Here is a 12234-nt window from a genome sequence, read left to right on the forward strand (position 1 = left end):
AGTGATTGACATCATGAGCATCGATCAATGCAATTGGGATATGATGACATGCATCAACCAAGTCAGCAAGCCTGACCATCCAATCACGTTAAACACCTCTTACAACAAGCATAGCTGCCTTTTACAGTAAGCATGGGTTGCTGAAGACCTATTCTACCCCACATCTTCACGGGTCTCACTCAAAGTAGGTTTATAGTGTATGGGGAGTGGAAGCAGCAGATGGGGGCAGGGGGTTCAGGACAAACTGAGTCTTCAGCATCCAGGTATACTGAGTCTTCAGCATCCAGGTATACTGAGTCTTCAGCATCCAGGTATACTGAGTCTTCAGCATCCAGGTATACTGGGTCTTCAGCATCCAGGTATACTGAGTCTTCAGCATCCAGGTATACTGAGTCTTCAGGATCCAGGTATACTGAGTCTTCAGCATCCAGGTATACTGAGTCTTCAGCATCCAGGTATACTGAGTCTTCAGCATCCAGGTATAATGAGTGCTGAGATAATGAGGGTGAACCATTGTGTTGATCCAGACACTATGTTTAATTCCAGGGCAGAAAAAGGTCCTGCTTCAGTTTTCCACTGGCCATGGTGATAGAGCTGGAATATTGCCGACTGGAGTAAAACTACATGTAGTCACTCACTAAAAAGAAGATGCTACACATTAACTGGTACTGACATTAACTGGTATTGACATTACCATTAACTGGTATTGACATCAACTGGCATTGACATTACCATTAACTGGTATTGACATCAACTGGCATTGACATTAACATTAACTGGTATTGAATCAACTGGTATTAACATTACCATTAACTGGTATTGACATTAACATTATCTGGTATTGACATTAACTGGTATTGACATTGACATTAACATTAACTGCTATTGACATTAACTTGTACTGACAATAACTGGTATTGACACTAACATTAACTGGTATTGACATTAACCTTATCTGGTATTGACATTGATATTAACATTAACTGGTACTGACATTAGCTGGTATTGACATTAACATTAACTGGTATTGACTTCAACTGGCATTGACATTAACATCAACTGCTATTGACATTACCATTAGCTGGTATTGACATTAACATTATCTGGTATTGACATTAACTGGTATTGACATTGACATTAACATTAACTGCTATTGACATTAACTTGTACTGACAATAACTGGTATTGACACTAACATTAACTGGTATTGACATTAACCTTATCTGGTATTGACATTGATATTAACATTAACTGGTACTGACATTAGCTGGTATTGACATTAACATTAACTGGTATTGACATCAACTGGCATTGACATTAACATCAACTGGTATTGACATTACCATTAGCTGGTATTGACATTAACATTAACTGGTATTGACATTAGCTGGTATTGACATTAACATTAACTGGTATTGACATTAACTTGTACTGACAATAACTGGCATTGACATTAACATTGACTGGTATTGTCATTAACTTGTACTGACAATAACTGGTATTGACATTAACATTATCTGGTTTTAACATTAACTGCTATTGACATTAACTGGTATTGACATTAACTTGTACTGACATTAATTGTATTGACATTAACATCAACTGTTATTGACATTAACTGGTATTGACATTGACATTAACATTAACTGGTATTGACATTTACTTGTACTGACAATAACTGATATTGACACTAACATTAACTGGCATCAACATTAACTGCTATTGACATTAACTGGTATTGACATTAACATCAACTGTTATTGACATTAACTGGTATTGACATTGACATTAACATTAACTGCTATTGACATTAACTTGTACTGACAATAACTGGTATTGACACTAACATTAACTGGCATCAACATTAACTGGTATTGACATTAACCTTATCTGGTATTGACATTAACATTAACTGGTATTGACATTAACCTTATCTGGTATTGACATTGACATTAACATTAACTGGTATTGACATTAACTTGTACTGACAATAACTGGTATTGACATTAACATCAACTGTTATTGACATTAACTGGTATTGACATTAACATTAAATTGGTACCGACATTACCATTCACTGGCATTGACATGATCAGTTATTCCAGACTTGCCTCTTCTCCAGCTGGAGGTGTCGCTCCTGCAGGTCTGTGTGCTGTTCCTGGAGGTCTCGCAGCTGCTCCTGCACGGCGTGCAACTCCCCCTGCGTGGACCACGCCGACTGACTCACCTCCATCTTTTCCTGCTGAAGGGACCCAACCTGAGAGAAACACACAACATGACAGAGGCACATGCATCACACGCAGCAAACATATTTACAAGAGTGTCTGCTGTCAACAGCATGTTACAGCTAAAGGGGGGAAAAAGCCCAAAGTGAAACATGTTGCAGATATTTACCTTTTTTGAAAAATACACAAGAATATGTTGTATTCCAAACCTTGATCAGTAAATCCTGGTAGCTAAGTGTTGTGCCTTATGCCACTGGCCCTCGTGTGACACCCCATAACATACGTGGACAGCTATGTGCTGATGAACTCCCATCTTCCAGAGGCAAAAGCATCCCCTAGCCTTTTTATCAAAGTCTTGTTTCCACTCTTGCTACATCAAGCTCACTTTCTTGTGCTAAATATGATTGGATTATCATACATATCGATAGTCCAATCAGAGAACGTTTCACAAAATCAACATATATGATTGGTACACCTTTGAATGAAAGTGACTTACCGCTGCCTGTCTTTGTTGACATTAAAATGTTTTTCATCTTTTAAACCCCTCAAGGATTGCTGACGCTTTTGTGTCAGGTATGAAATTTTTCGTTATCTGATCGAATAGATCGTCACCTATGGTAGTCGCCATCTTTGTGAAGCTATAGAGATAAGAACAGCGATCTGATTGGATATCGCATTTTCATTACGAGGGGCACAACTTGTGACCCACATTAGGTGGCGCCAGGGTCGAGCCAAGAAAAGTGGCCTAGATGTGGCAAGGGTAGAAACTAGGCTTTGATATCGGCTAGTGGACATGCTTTCCTCAGTAAGATGATGAACATGCAGAAGAGAATGATTATATAGAAGACATGCACACACATACTCACACACATGCACACACATACTCACACACACACACACACACACACACACACACACACACACACACACACACACACACACACACTCACACACAGGATTTTGCTTCATAGACCTTGATGCACACTGACATCTACTGGGGACCTTATGACCTTAGCACTGTACTGGAACAGACACATAGGCATAGTGCTACCACCATCTGAGGTGTCGGGACACTTGACAAATGGAGTTCATTGTGAGAACCCTTTCTATGCACTGAAGCCCCTTGTTATGACTGACCTGGTCCATGAGCTGTGTCCGGACTGTCTCGGACGTCTCCAGGTCCTGTGTGAGCTTATCCACCTCACTGGAGTTGTCGGCATAGAGAGGCATACTCAGCAGACTTGACGTATCCTGTGGCACAGACAGACAATCAATAATACCTATTCAAAACATCAACGCAACGTAAATATCAACATCAAAGATCTCGATTATCTGCAGAAACAGATTCCATTGGGCATAAAAGGCAAAATAGTGATCTAAATATGAATGGGCAGTTCATTTATTATGTGCCCGATTCCATTCACCTAGACAATGGTCATGGTGCTAATGAAACCATTATTATCCCAGTCCATGGATCGGTGTGCACTCGATTACATGTCTATCTCATCAAGTGATCTGCAAAGTTGATATGTTGGCGCAGGTCACTAGATGAGACAAATATGTTACTTCACAAGACAAAGACAATTGTTCTATGTATTATTTTCTTGAATGACAGCCACAATCTTACTCCAAAGTGTCACTCAAGTAGACTGAAAATAGTATGGAGTTAGGTAAGTTGTACTGGCTGTATTGTACATTCAACAAGACCTTTGAGATGTGTACTAGAGGGCAAGTTGTTGTACTGACACTAGAGGTCAAGTTGTTGTACTGACACTAGAGGGCAAGTTGATGTACTGACACTAGAGGGCAAGTTGTTGTACTGACACTAGAGGGCAAGTTGTTGTACTGACACTAGAGGTCAAGTTGTTGTACTGACACTAGAGGGCAAGTTGATGTACTGACACTAGAGGGCAAGTTGATGTACTGACACTAGAGGGCAAGTTGTTGTACTGACACTAGAGGGCAAGTTGTTGTACTGACACTAGAGGTCAAGTTGTTGTACTGACACTAGAGGGCAAGTTGATGTACTGACACTAGAGGGCAAGTTGTTGTACTGACACTAGAGGGCAAGTTGTTGTACTGACACTAGAGGGCAAGTTGATGTACTGACAATAGAGGGCAAGTTGTTGTACTGACACTGGAGGGCAAGTTGTTGTACTGACACTAGAGGGCAAGTTGTTGTAATGACACTAGAGGGCAAGTTGATGTACTGACACTAGAGGGCAAGTTGATGTACTGACACTAGGGGGCAAGTTGATGCACTGACACTAGAGGGCAAGTTGATGTACTGACACTAGAGGGCAAGTTGATGTACTGACACTAGAGGGCAAGTTGTTGTACTGACACTAGAGGGCAAGTTGATGTACTGACACTAGAGGACAAGTTGTTGTACTGACACTAGAGGGCAAGTTGTTGTACTGACACTAGAGGTCAAGTTGTTGTACTGACACTAGAGGGCAAGTTGTTGTACTGACACTAGAGGGCAGGTTGTTGTACTGACACTAGAGGGCAAGTTGTTGTACTGACACTAGAGGGCAAGTTGATGTACTGACACTAGAGGGCAAGTTGTTGTACTGACACTAGAGGGCAAGTTGTTGTACTGACACTAGAGGGCAAGTTGTTGTACTGACACTAGAGGGCAAGTTGATGTACTGACACTAGAGGGCAAGTTGTTGTACTGACACTAGAGGGCAAGTTGATGTACTGACACTAGAGGGCAAGTTGATGTACTGACACTAGAGGGCAAGTTGTTGTACTGACACTAGAGGGCAAGTTGTTGTACTGACACTAGAGGGCAAGTTGTTGTACTGACACTAGAGGGCAAGTTGTTGTACTGACACTAGAGGGCAAGTTGTTGTACTGACACTAGAGGGCAAGTTGTTGTCCTGACACTGACCTGCATGCTGATGGAGGCCATGCTGCCGATGCTGGAGCGCCGGCTGGGTGGGTTCCATGTGTAGTTACCTCCCTGCTTCCTGGGGACAAACAAACATAAGGCATTACCTCTGTGTCACATAGGGGGAAATACCTCATCATCTATCTTAAAATTGTACCATCAGTCATAAGTTAATAAATCTGAAATTGACACATTAATTCTGACTCCATCTAACACATACAGATAAAAAATACACTTGAGACATGATTTTGTTTTGTTTTTACTTTAGTCATTGAAACTTTTAGTGTCATTTTGTTGTTTTATCTTACTTGGCAAATGAGGGCCATGCCGTGTCAAGGTCATAACCTCGAGGCGAGAGGTCAAAGTGCACGTCAGTGAGGTCATAGAGAGAGTTGATGAGTTCACTTCTGAGCCCCTTCTGGTACCACACACTCTGGGGGTGGAACCATTCCCTGGAACATGCAGTTACATTCCTGTGACAATAACTCTATTAAACATTCTGAACACAGTAGATGCTTATGACCATATACCGAGGGACAGGCCTCACCAGTAGATTATCATTAACGATCACTGCCACACCACTATGTGTTATTGATACATTGGGAGGTACTGCTGCTTTTCTCCTGGCAGTCGTCCACTTGTCAGGTACCAGAACTATTCACTCATGGTATAAAATTAGTATTACATGGGAGCTCATTTAACATTCTATATTCTCTACCCCCAGGAATTGGCCCATCATCACTACCACTTGCGATTGGCCTATATCGCTACCCTTGGCAAATGGTCTGATATCATTATCCCTTGCAACTGGCCTGATCTTGGTACCCTCAGTAACGATATCACAACCCCATATATACTGGTCCAACCCTTCTCACATCCAAATCCTGCCCATCCCAACTGCATAGATACTGGTCTGATATTACTACCCCCCTCTACGGACCCAGTATACTGATACTGGTGTGATATTACTACCCCCCTCTACGGACCCAGTATACTGATACTGGTGTGATATTACTACCCCCCCTCTACGGACACAGTATACTGATACTGGTGTGATATTACTACCCCCCTCTACCGACCCAGTATACTGATACTGGTCTGATATTACTACCCCCCCTCTACGGACACAGTATACTGATACTGGTGTGATATTACTACCCCCCTCTACCGACCCAGTATACTGATACTGGTCTGATATTACTACCCCCCTCTACGGACCCAGTATACTGATACTGGTGTGATATTACTACCCCCCTCTACGGACACAGTATACTGACCCTGTTTTGGGATGCTGCACACACTGCTGGATGGTGTCAGGGAGACGTTGATGAACCAGAGAAAAGCGCAGGAATGCTCGGCCCTTTCCCAATGAACTCTTATGCTGTGAGAAAGAAATCAATCTGACTTTAGTCTTTCAAAACACACAGTAAGGATCTAACACATCCACAATACAGGCATCTCATGGGAACTGGTAAGTATTTCTAGTAGCTACACACACGGTCATACATAAAGTATCCAGCCAGTACACCATGGATACAGGAGACCACTTATCGCTTCAAACATTCATACAGATCTCAAAGCATATCAAACATTATCTGCATCATCTATTCCCATAATTCTAATACACATAGTTCCAGCAATATTCAACTTCAATCCATACTTTCCCGTGAATTCCCCCATTTGTCTGAGAATCACATTCCCTTGCTGATGACGATACACACCTCTCCCAGTGACTTGACATATTTGATGCCGTCGTTGATGCCCTTGGTGGAGCCGAGACAGTCCACGAAGTAGTCCCAGTAGTCCTTCCTCCGACCCAGCATGGAGTACCGCTCTGCAACAGTCACAGGGCACTCTAGCACATCCCCAACTAGATGGTCTATACGCTCGAAGGCTTATAGGCACAGGCTTATTGCAATGCTAGCAGTCACGTGGCACTCCAGCAAACCCCCAACTAGATGGTCTATACACTGGAAGGCTTATAGGAACAGGCTTATTGCATTGCTAGCAGTCACGTGGCACTCCAGCAAACCCCCAACTAGATGGTCTATACGCTGGGAGGCTTATAGACACAGGCTTACTGCAATGCTAGCAGTCACGTGGCACTCCAGCAAACCCCCAACTAGATGGTCTATACACTGGAAGGCTTATAGGAACAGGCTTATTGCATTGCTAGCAGTCACGTGGCACTCCAGCAATCCCCCAACTAGATGGTCTTTACACCGAGGGCTCACAAACACAGGCTTATTGCAATGCTAGCAGTCACGTGGCGCTCCAGCAAACCCCCAACTAGATGGTCTATAACCGGAAGGCTCACAAACACAGGCTTATTGCATTGCTAGCAGTCACGTGGCACTCCAGCAAACCCCCAACTAGATGGTCTATACACTGGAAGGGTCACAAACACAGGCTTATTGCATTGCTAGCAGTCACGTGGCACTCCAGCAAACCCCCAACTAGATGGTCTATACACCGGAAGGCTCACAAACACAGGCTTATTGCATTGCTAGCAGTCACGTGGCACTCCAGCAAACCCCCAACTAGATGGTCTATACACCGGAAGGCTCACAAACACAGGCTTATTGCAATGCTAGCGGTCACAGGGCACTCCAGCAAACCCCCAACTAGATGGTCTATACACTGGAAGGCTCACAAACACAGGCTTATTGCATTGCTAGCAGTCATGTGGCACTCCAGCAAACCCCCAACTAGATGGTCTATACACCGGAAGGCTCACAAACACAGGCTTATTGCAATGCTAGCGGTCACAGGGCACTCCAGCAAACCCCCAACTAGATGGTCTATACACTGGAAGGCTTATAGGAACAGGCTTATTGCATTGCTAGCAGTCACGTGGCACTCCAGCAAACCCCCAACTAGATGGTCTATACGCTGGGAGGCTTATAGACACAGGCTTACTGCAATGCTAGCAGTCACGTGGCACTCCAGCAAACCCCCAACTAGATGGTCTATACACTGGAAGGCTTATAGGAACAGGCTTATTGCATTGCTAGCAGTCACGTGGCACTCCAGCAATCCCCCAACTAGATGGTCTTTACACCGAGGGCTCACAAACACAGGCTTATTGCAATGCTAGCAGTCACGTGGCGCTCCAGCAAACCCCCAACTAGATGGTCTATAACCGGAAGGCTCACAAACACAGGCTTATTGCATTGCTAGCAGTCACGTGGCACTCCAGCAAACCCCCAACTAGATGGTCTATACACTGGAAGGGTCACAAACACAGGCTTATTGCATTGCTAGCAGTCACGTGGCACTCCAGCAAACCCCCAACTAGATGGTCTATACACCGGAAGGCTCACAAACACAGGCTTATTGCATTGCTAGCAGTCACGTGGCACTCCAGCAAACCCCCAACTAGATGGTCTATACACCGGAAGGCTCACAAACACAGGCTTATTGCAATGCTAGCGGTCACAGGGCACTCCAGCAAACCCCCAACTAGATGGTCTATACACTGGAAGGCTTATAGGCACAGGCTTATTGCATTGCTAGCAGTCACGTGGCACTCCAGCTAACCCCCAACTAGATGGTCTATACACTGGAAGTCTCACAAACACAGGCTTATTGCAATGCTAGCGGTCACAGGGCACTCGTGCAATCCCCCAACTAGATTGTCTATACACTGGAAGGCTTATAGGCACAGGCTTATTGCATTGCTAGCAGTCACGTGGCACTCCAGCAATCCCCCAACTAGATGGTCTATACACTGGAAGGCTCACAAACACAGGCTTATTGCAATGCTAGCGGTCACGTGGCACTCCAGCAAACCCCTAACTAGATGGTCTACACACTGGGAGGCTTATAGACACAGGCTTACTGCAATGCTACCAAGTCTGATCCAAACAACACTTTACTCCTCCGATGACTGAAGTTGTACAGGGTTTCACGAGACTCACAAACGTGCGTCCAGCACACACAAATGTAGAGAATGGATGCAGACATAAAATATATGCACAATAATATTCATTGTACCTTCAGCGCATCAAGAGAACCATAGTTATGGGTGTCTGTTATTTCATCCATCAATAATGACCACTGTCCACATGATCACTGATTCATTCCAGGCTCCAGAGTAATTATTTAAACATGCAGTACACTACACCATTTGATTACTTTACAGGACCCTCATTTTGCCTGCAAGGACCCTTAACATTGATTATTGGGGCTCCTGAACCCCCACTTTTGTAAGTCAAGGTAAAACCTTGGTTGTATCACCCAGTTCAATCCCATAACAACTGACAACACAGACACAACATGAGTGAGTTGGTTTCATGACACTGTTAGCAATATTCCACACTTTTCAGCAACATGATGGTGTGACACTGGAAACAGGCTTCACACATTGTACCCATATGGGGAATCAAACTGGGTCTTCAGCGTGACAAGCGAAGGCTTCATCCACTAGGCTACCACAAGAAACAATGTTCCAGTTTCGTATACACACAACTAACAGCTTTGTCTACAATAACATGTCTTCCGTTTAGCATTGTAAGGGGTTAATGACCTTTCGCATGCTCATATCTCCTTACACGCCAATAACCATAACAGTCATACAGTGACCCCTTGCTAGAACGCTACCTTTGGGGTCTAAATAATTGATGAGCGTTAAAGACAATCACATTTAACTGAGGTGGAGTCGTAGGGGTAAGATGACCAACACATCTGTACATGCTCTGCCTACCTAACACGATCTACGATGCATGTTTCAGAGTTTTAAAAAGATAAGAGTAGTAGTTGATTCATAGTGTAAAAAAAGATTTATCGAGTGTTGTGTGCTTTAATAAAAACACAACTTATCCCCTTAGCAATGGTGAACCAACAGGTATAACAAACTTGGACAATAAAAATATGAAATTTGATATAAAACATAGCTAGACATGTTGATTTTCATGTAAGCATAGCAACACAAACATTATATATATCACCCTTCATTGAAGCCGGCAACCATGGTAACAGATACACAGTAAACTAAGGACCTCAGGATGTAACAGAAACTAAGTTTCGTAACAGTCATAACCACTTCCATGTAAGCATGTAACCATGGCACCAGATATATTACCTTCCATGTAAGCACGTAACCATGGTAACAGATATATCATCTTCCACATAAACACATTACATCATGTACATATAAATGTCCGGGACACACAAAACACAGTTCACGATATCCGTCAGTTGGTTATAAGTATGTTCGTTATTACAGCAGTTTACTGCCTCACCTTTCATGTTGGCCTGCAAGAGGTACTCCAGCTTGGCACAGAATCTGTGGAGCGTTTGGTTGTCATCATTGACGGGGACTTTTGTCTCACTGAAGTCGTCCTTCATCTGCTTGATGCACTCTGAGAAGGGCAAAAATATCTGCATTAACATCAAGCCTGAACACCGGGAAGAGAAACAATAAATACGTTAACATCACGTCTGAATACCAGGAGCAAATAACGATTACAGTATTAACATCATACCATATCAATATGGGATTAACAGGTCAATACAGCGTGCAAGTATGACAGACTTTGGACCTACATCACGGCCAATATGAGATTAACAGGTCAATACAGCGTGCTGGTATGACAGACCTTGGACCTAGACCACGGCCAACATGGGATTAACAGGCCAATACAGCGTGCCGGTATGACAGACCTTGGACCTACACCATGGCCAATATGAGATTAACAGGTCAATACAGCCTGCCAGTATGACAGACCTTGGACCTGCACCGCGGCCAATATGAGATTAACAGGTCAATACAGCGTGCAAGTATGACAGACTTTGGACCTACATCACGGCCAATATGAGATTAACAGGTCAATACAGCGTGCTAGTATGACAGACCTTGGACTTACACCACGGTAATATGGGATTAACAGGTCAATACAGAGTGCCAGTATGACAGACTTTGGACCTACATCACGGCCAATATGAGATTAACAGGCCAATACAGCGTGCCAGTATGACAGACCTTGGACCTACACCACGGCCAACATGAGATTAACAGGACAATACAGCGTGCCAGTATGACAGACTTTGGACCTACACCACGGCCTATATTAGATTAACAGGCCAATACAGCCTGCCAGTATGACAGACCTTGGACCTACACCACGGCCAATATTGGATTAACAGGCCAATACAGCCTGCCAGTATGACAGACCTTGGACCTACACCACGGCCAATATTGGATTAACAGGCCAATACAGCGTGCCAGTATGACAGACTTTGGACCTACACCAGGGCCAATATGAGATTAACAGGTCTATACAGCCAGCCAGTATTACAGACCTTGGACCTACACCACGGCCAACATGGGATTAACAGGCCAATACAGCGTGCCAGTATGACAGACCTTGGACCTACACCACAGCCAACATGGGATTAACAGGCCAATACAGCGTGCCGGTATGACAGACCTTGGACCTACACCACAGTAATATGAGATTAACAGACAAATACAGTGTGCCAGTATGACAGACCTTAGACCTACACCACGGCCAACATGAGATTAACAGGCCAATACAGCCTGCCAGTATGACAGACCTTGGACCTACACCACAGTAATATGAGATTAACAGGACAATACAGCCTGCCAGTATGACAGACCTTGGACCTACACCACGGCCAATATTGGATTAACAGGCCAATACAGCCTGCCAGTATGACAGACCTTGGACCTACACCACGGCCAATATTGGATTAACAGGCCAATACAGCCTGCCAGTATGACAGACCTTGGACCTACACCACAGTAATATGAGATTAACAGGACAATATAGCCTGCCAGTATGACAGACCTTGGACCTACACCAGGGCCAACATGATGAAAACACCCATGTAACATGCATAACATCCTCAACTGTCCAGTATATTAAAGTGCAAGTCTAATGGGTATATATAATGAACCGCAAAAGAAACGTCACCCCAAGTAAGATCGCATGAAAAGTTGTCATTTAAATATCTGGGAAATTTTTGTCAAAGTTTCTAAAATTTAACATTACCTTGTCCATGTTGTCCGGAAAAATGAAATTTGATGAAAAAAACAACAAAGCAGATGACAATAAAACCGATCGCCCAAACGCATCACGGCAACGGCCA

General features: G+C 43.7%; 1 protein-coding gene across 3 annotated transcripts in view; it reads right to left on the reverse strand.

The window, feature by feature from the left end:
- LOC124112199 (FYVE and coiled-coil domain-containing protein 1-like) overlaps positions 1–12234 on the reverse strand; it is a 41197-nt gene that overhangs the window by 25168 nt on the left and 3795 nt on the right. For all 3 annotated transcript variants that reach the window (XM_048381653.1, XM_048381654.1, XM_048381652.1), the window contains exons 3-9: positions 10365–10484; positions 6843–6955; positions 6399–6502; positions 5430–5573; positions 5122–5200; positions 3363–3476; positions 2112–2257 (exon numbers count right to left, since the gene is read on the reverse strand). In XM_048381653.1, coding sequence (XP_048237610.1) covers positions 2112–2257; positions 3363–3476; positions 5122–5200; positions 5430–5573; positions 6399–6502; positions 6843–6955; positions 10365–10484 — 820 coding nt within the window. The remainder of the gene's footprint in view (positions 1–2111; positions 2258–3362; positions 3477–5121; positions 5201–5429; positions 5574–6398; positions 6503–6842; positions 6956–10364; positions 10485–12234) is intronic.

Source organism: Haliotis rufescens, unplaced genomic scaffold, assembly GCF_023055435.1.
Source record: "Haliotis rufescens isolate VD_foot unplaced genomic scaffold, xgHalRufe1.0.p SCAF_4, whole genome shotgun sequence".
Taxonomy (NCBI): Eukaryota; Metazoa; Mollusca; class Gastropoda; order Lepetellida; family Haliotidae; genus Haliotis; species Haliotis rufescens.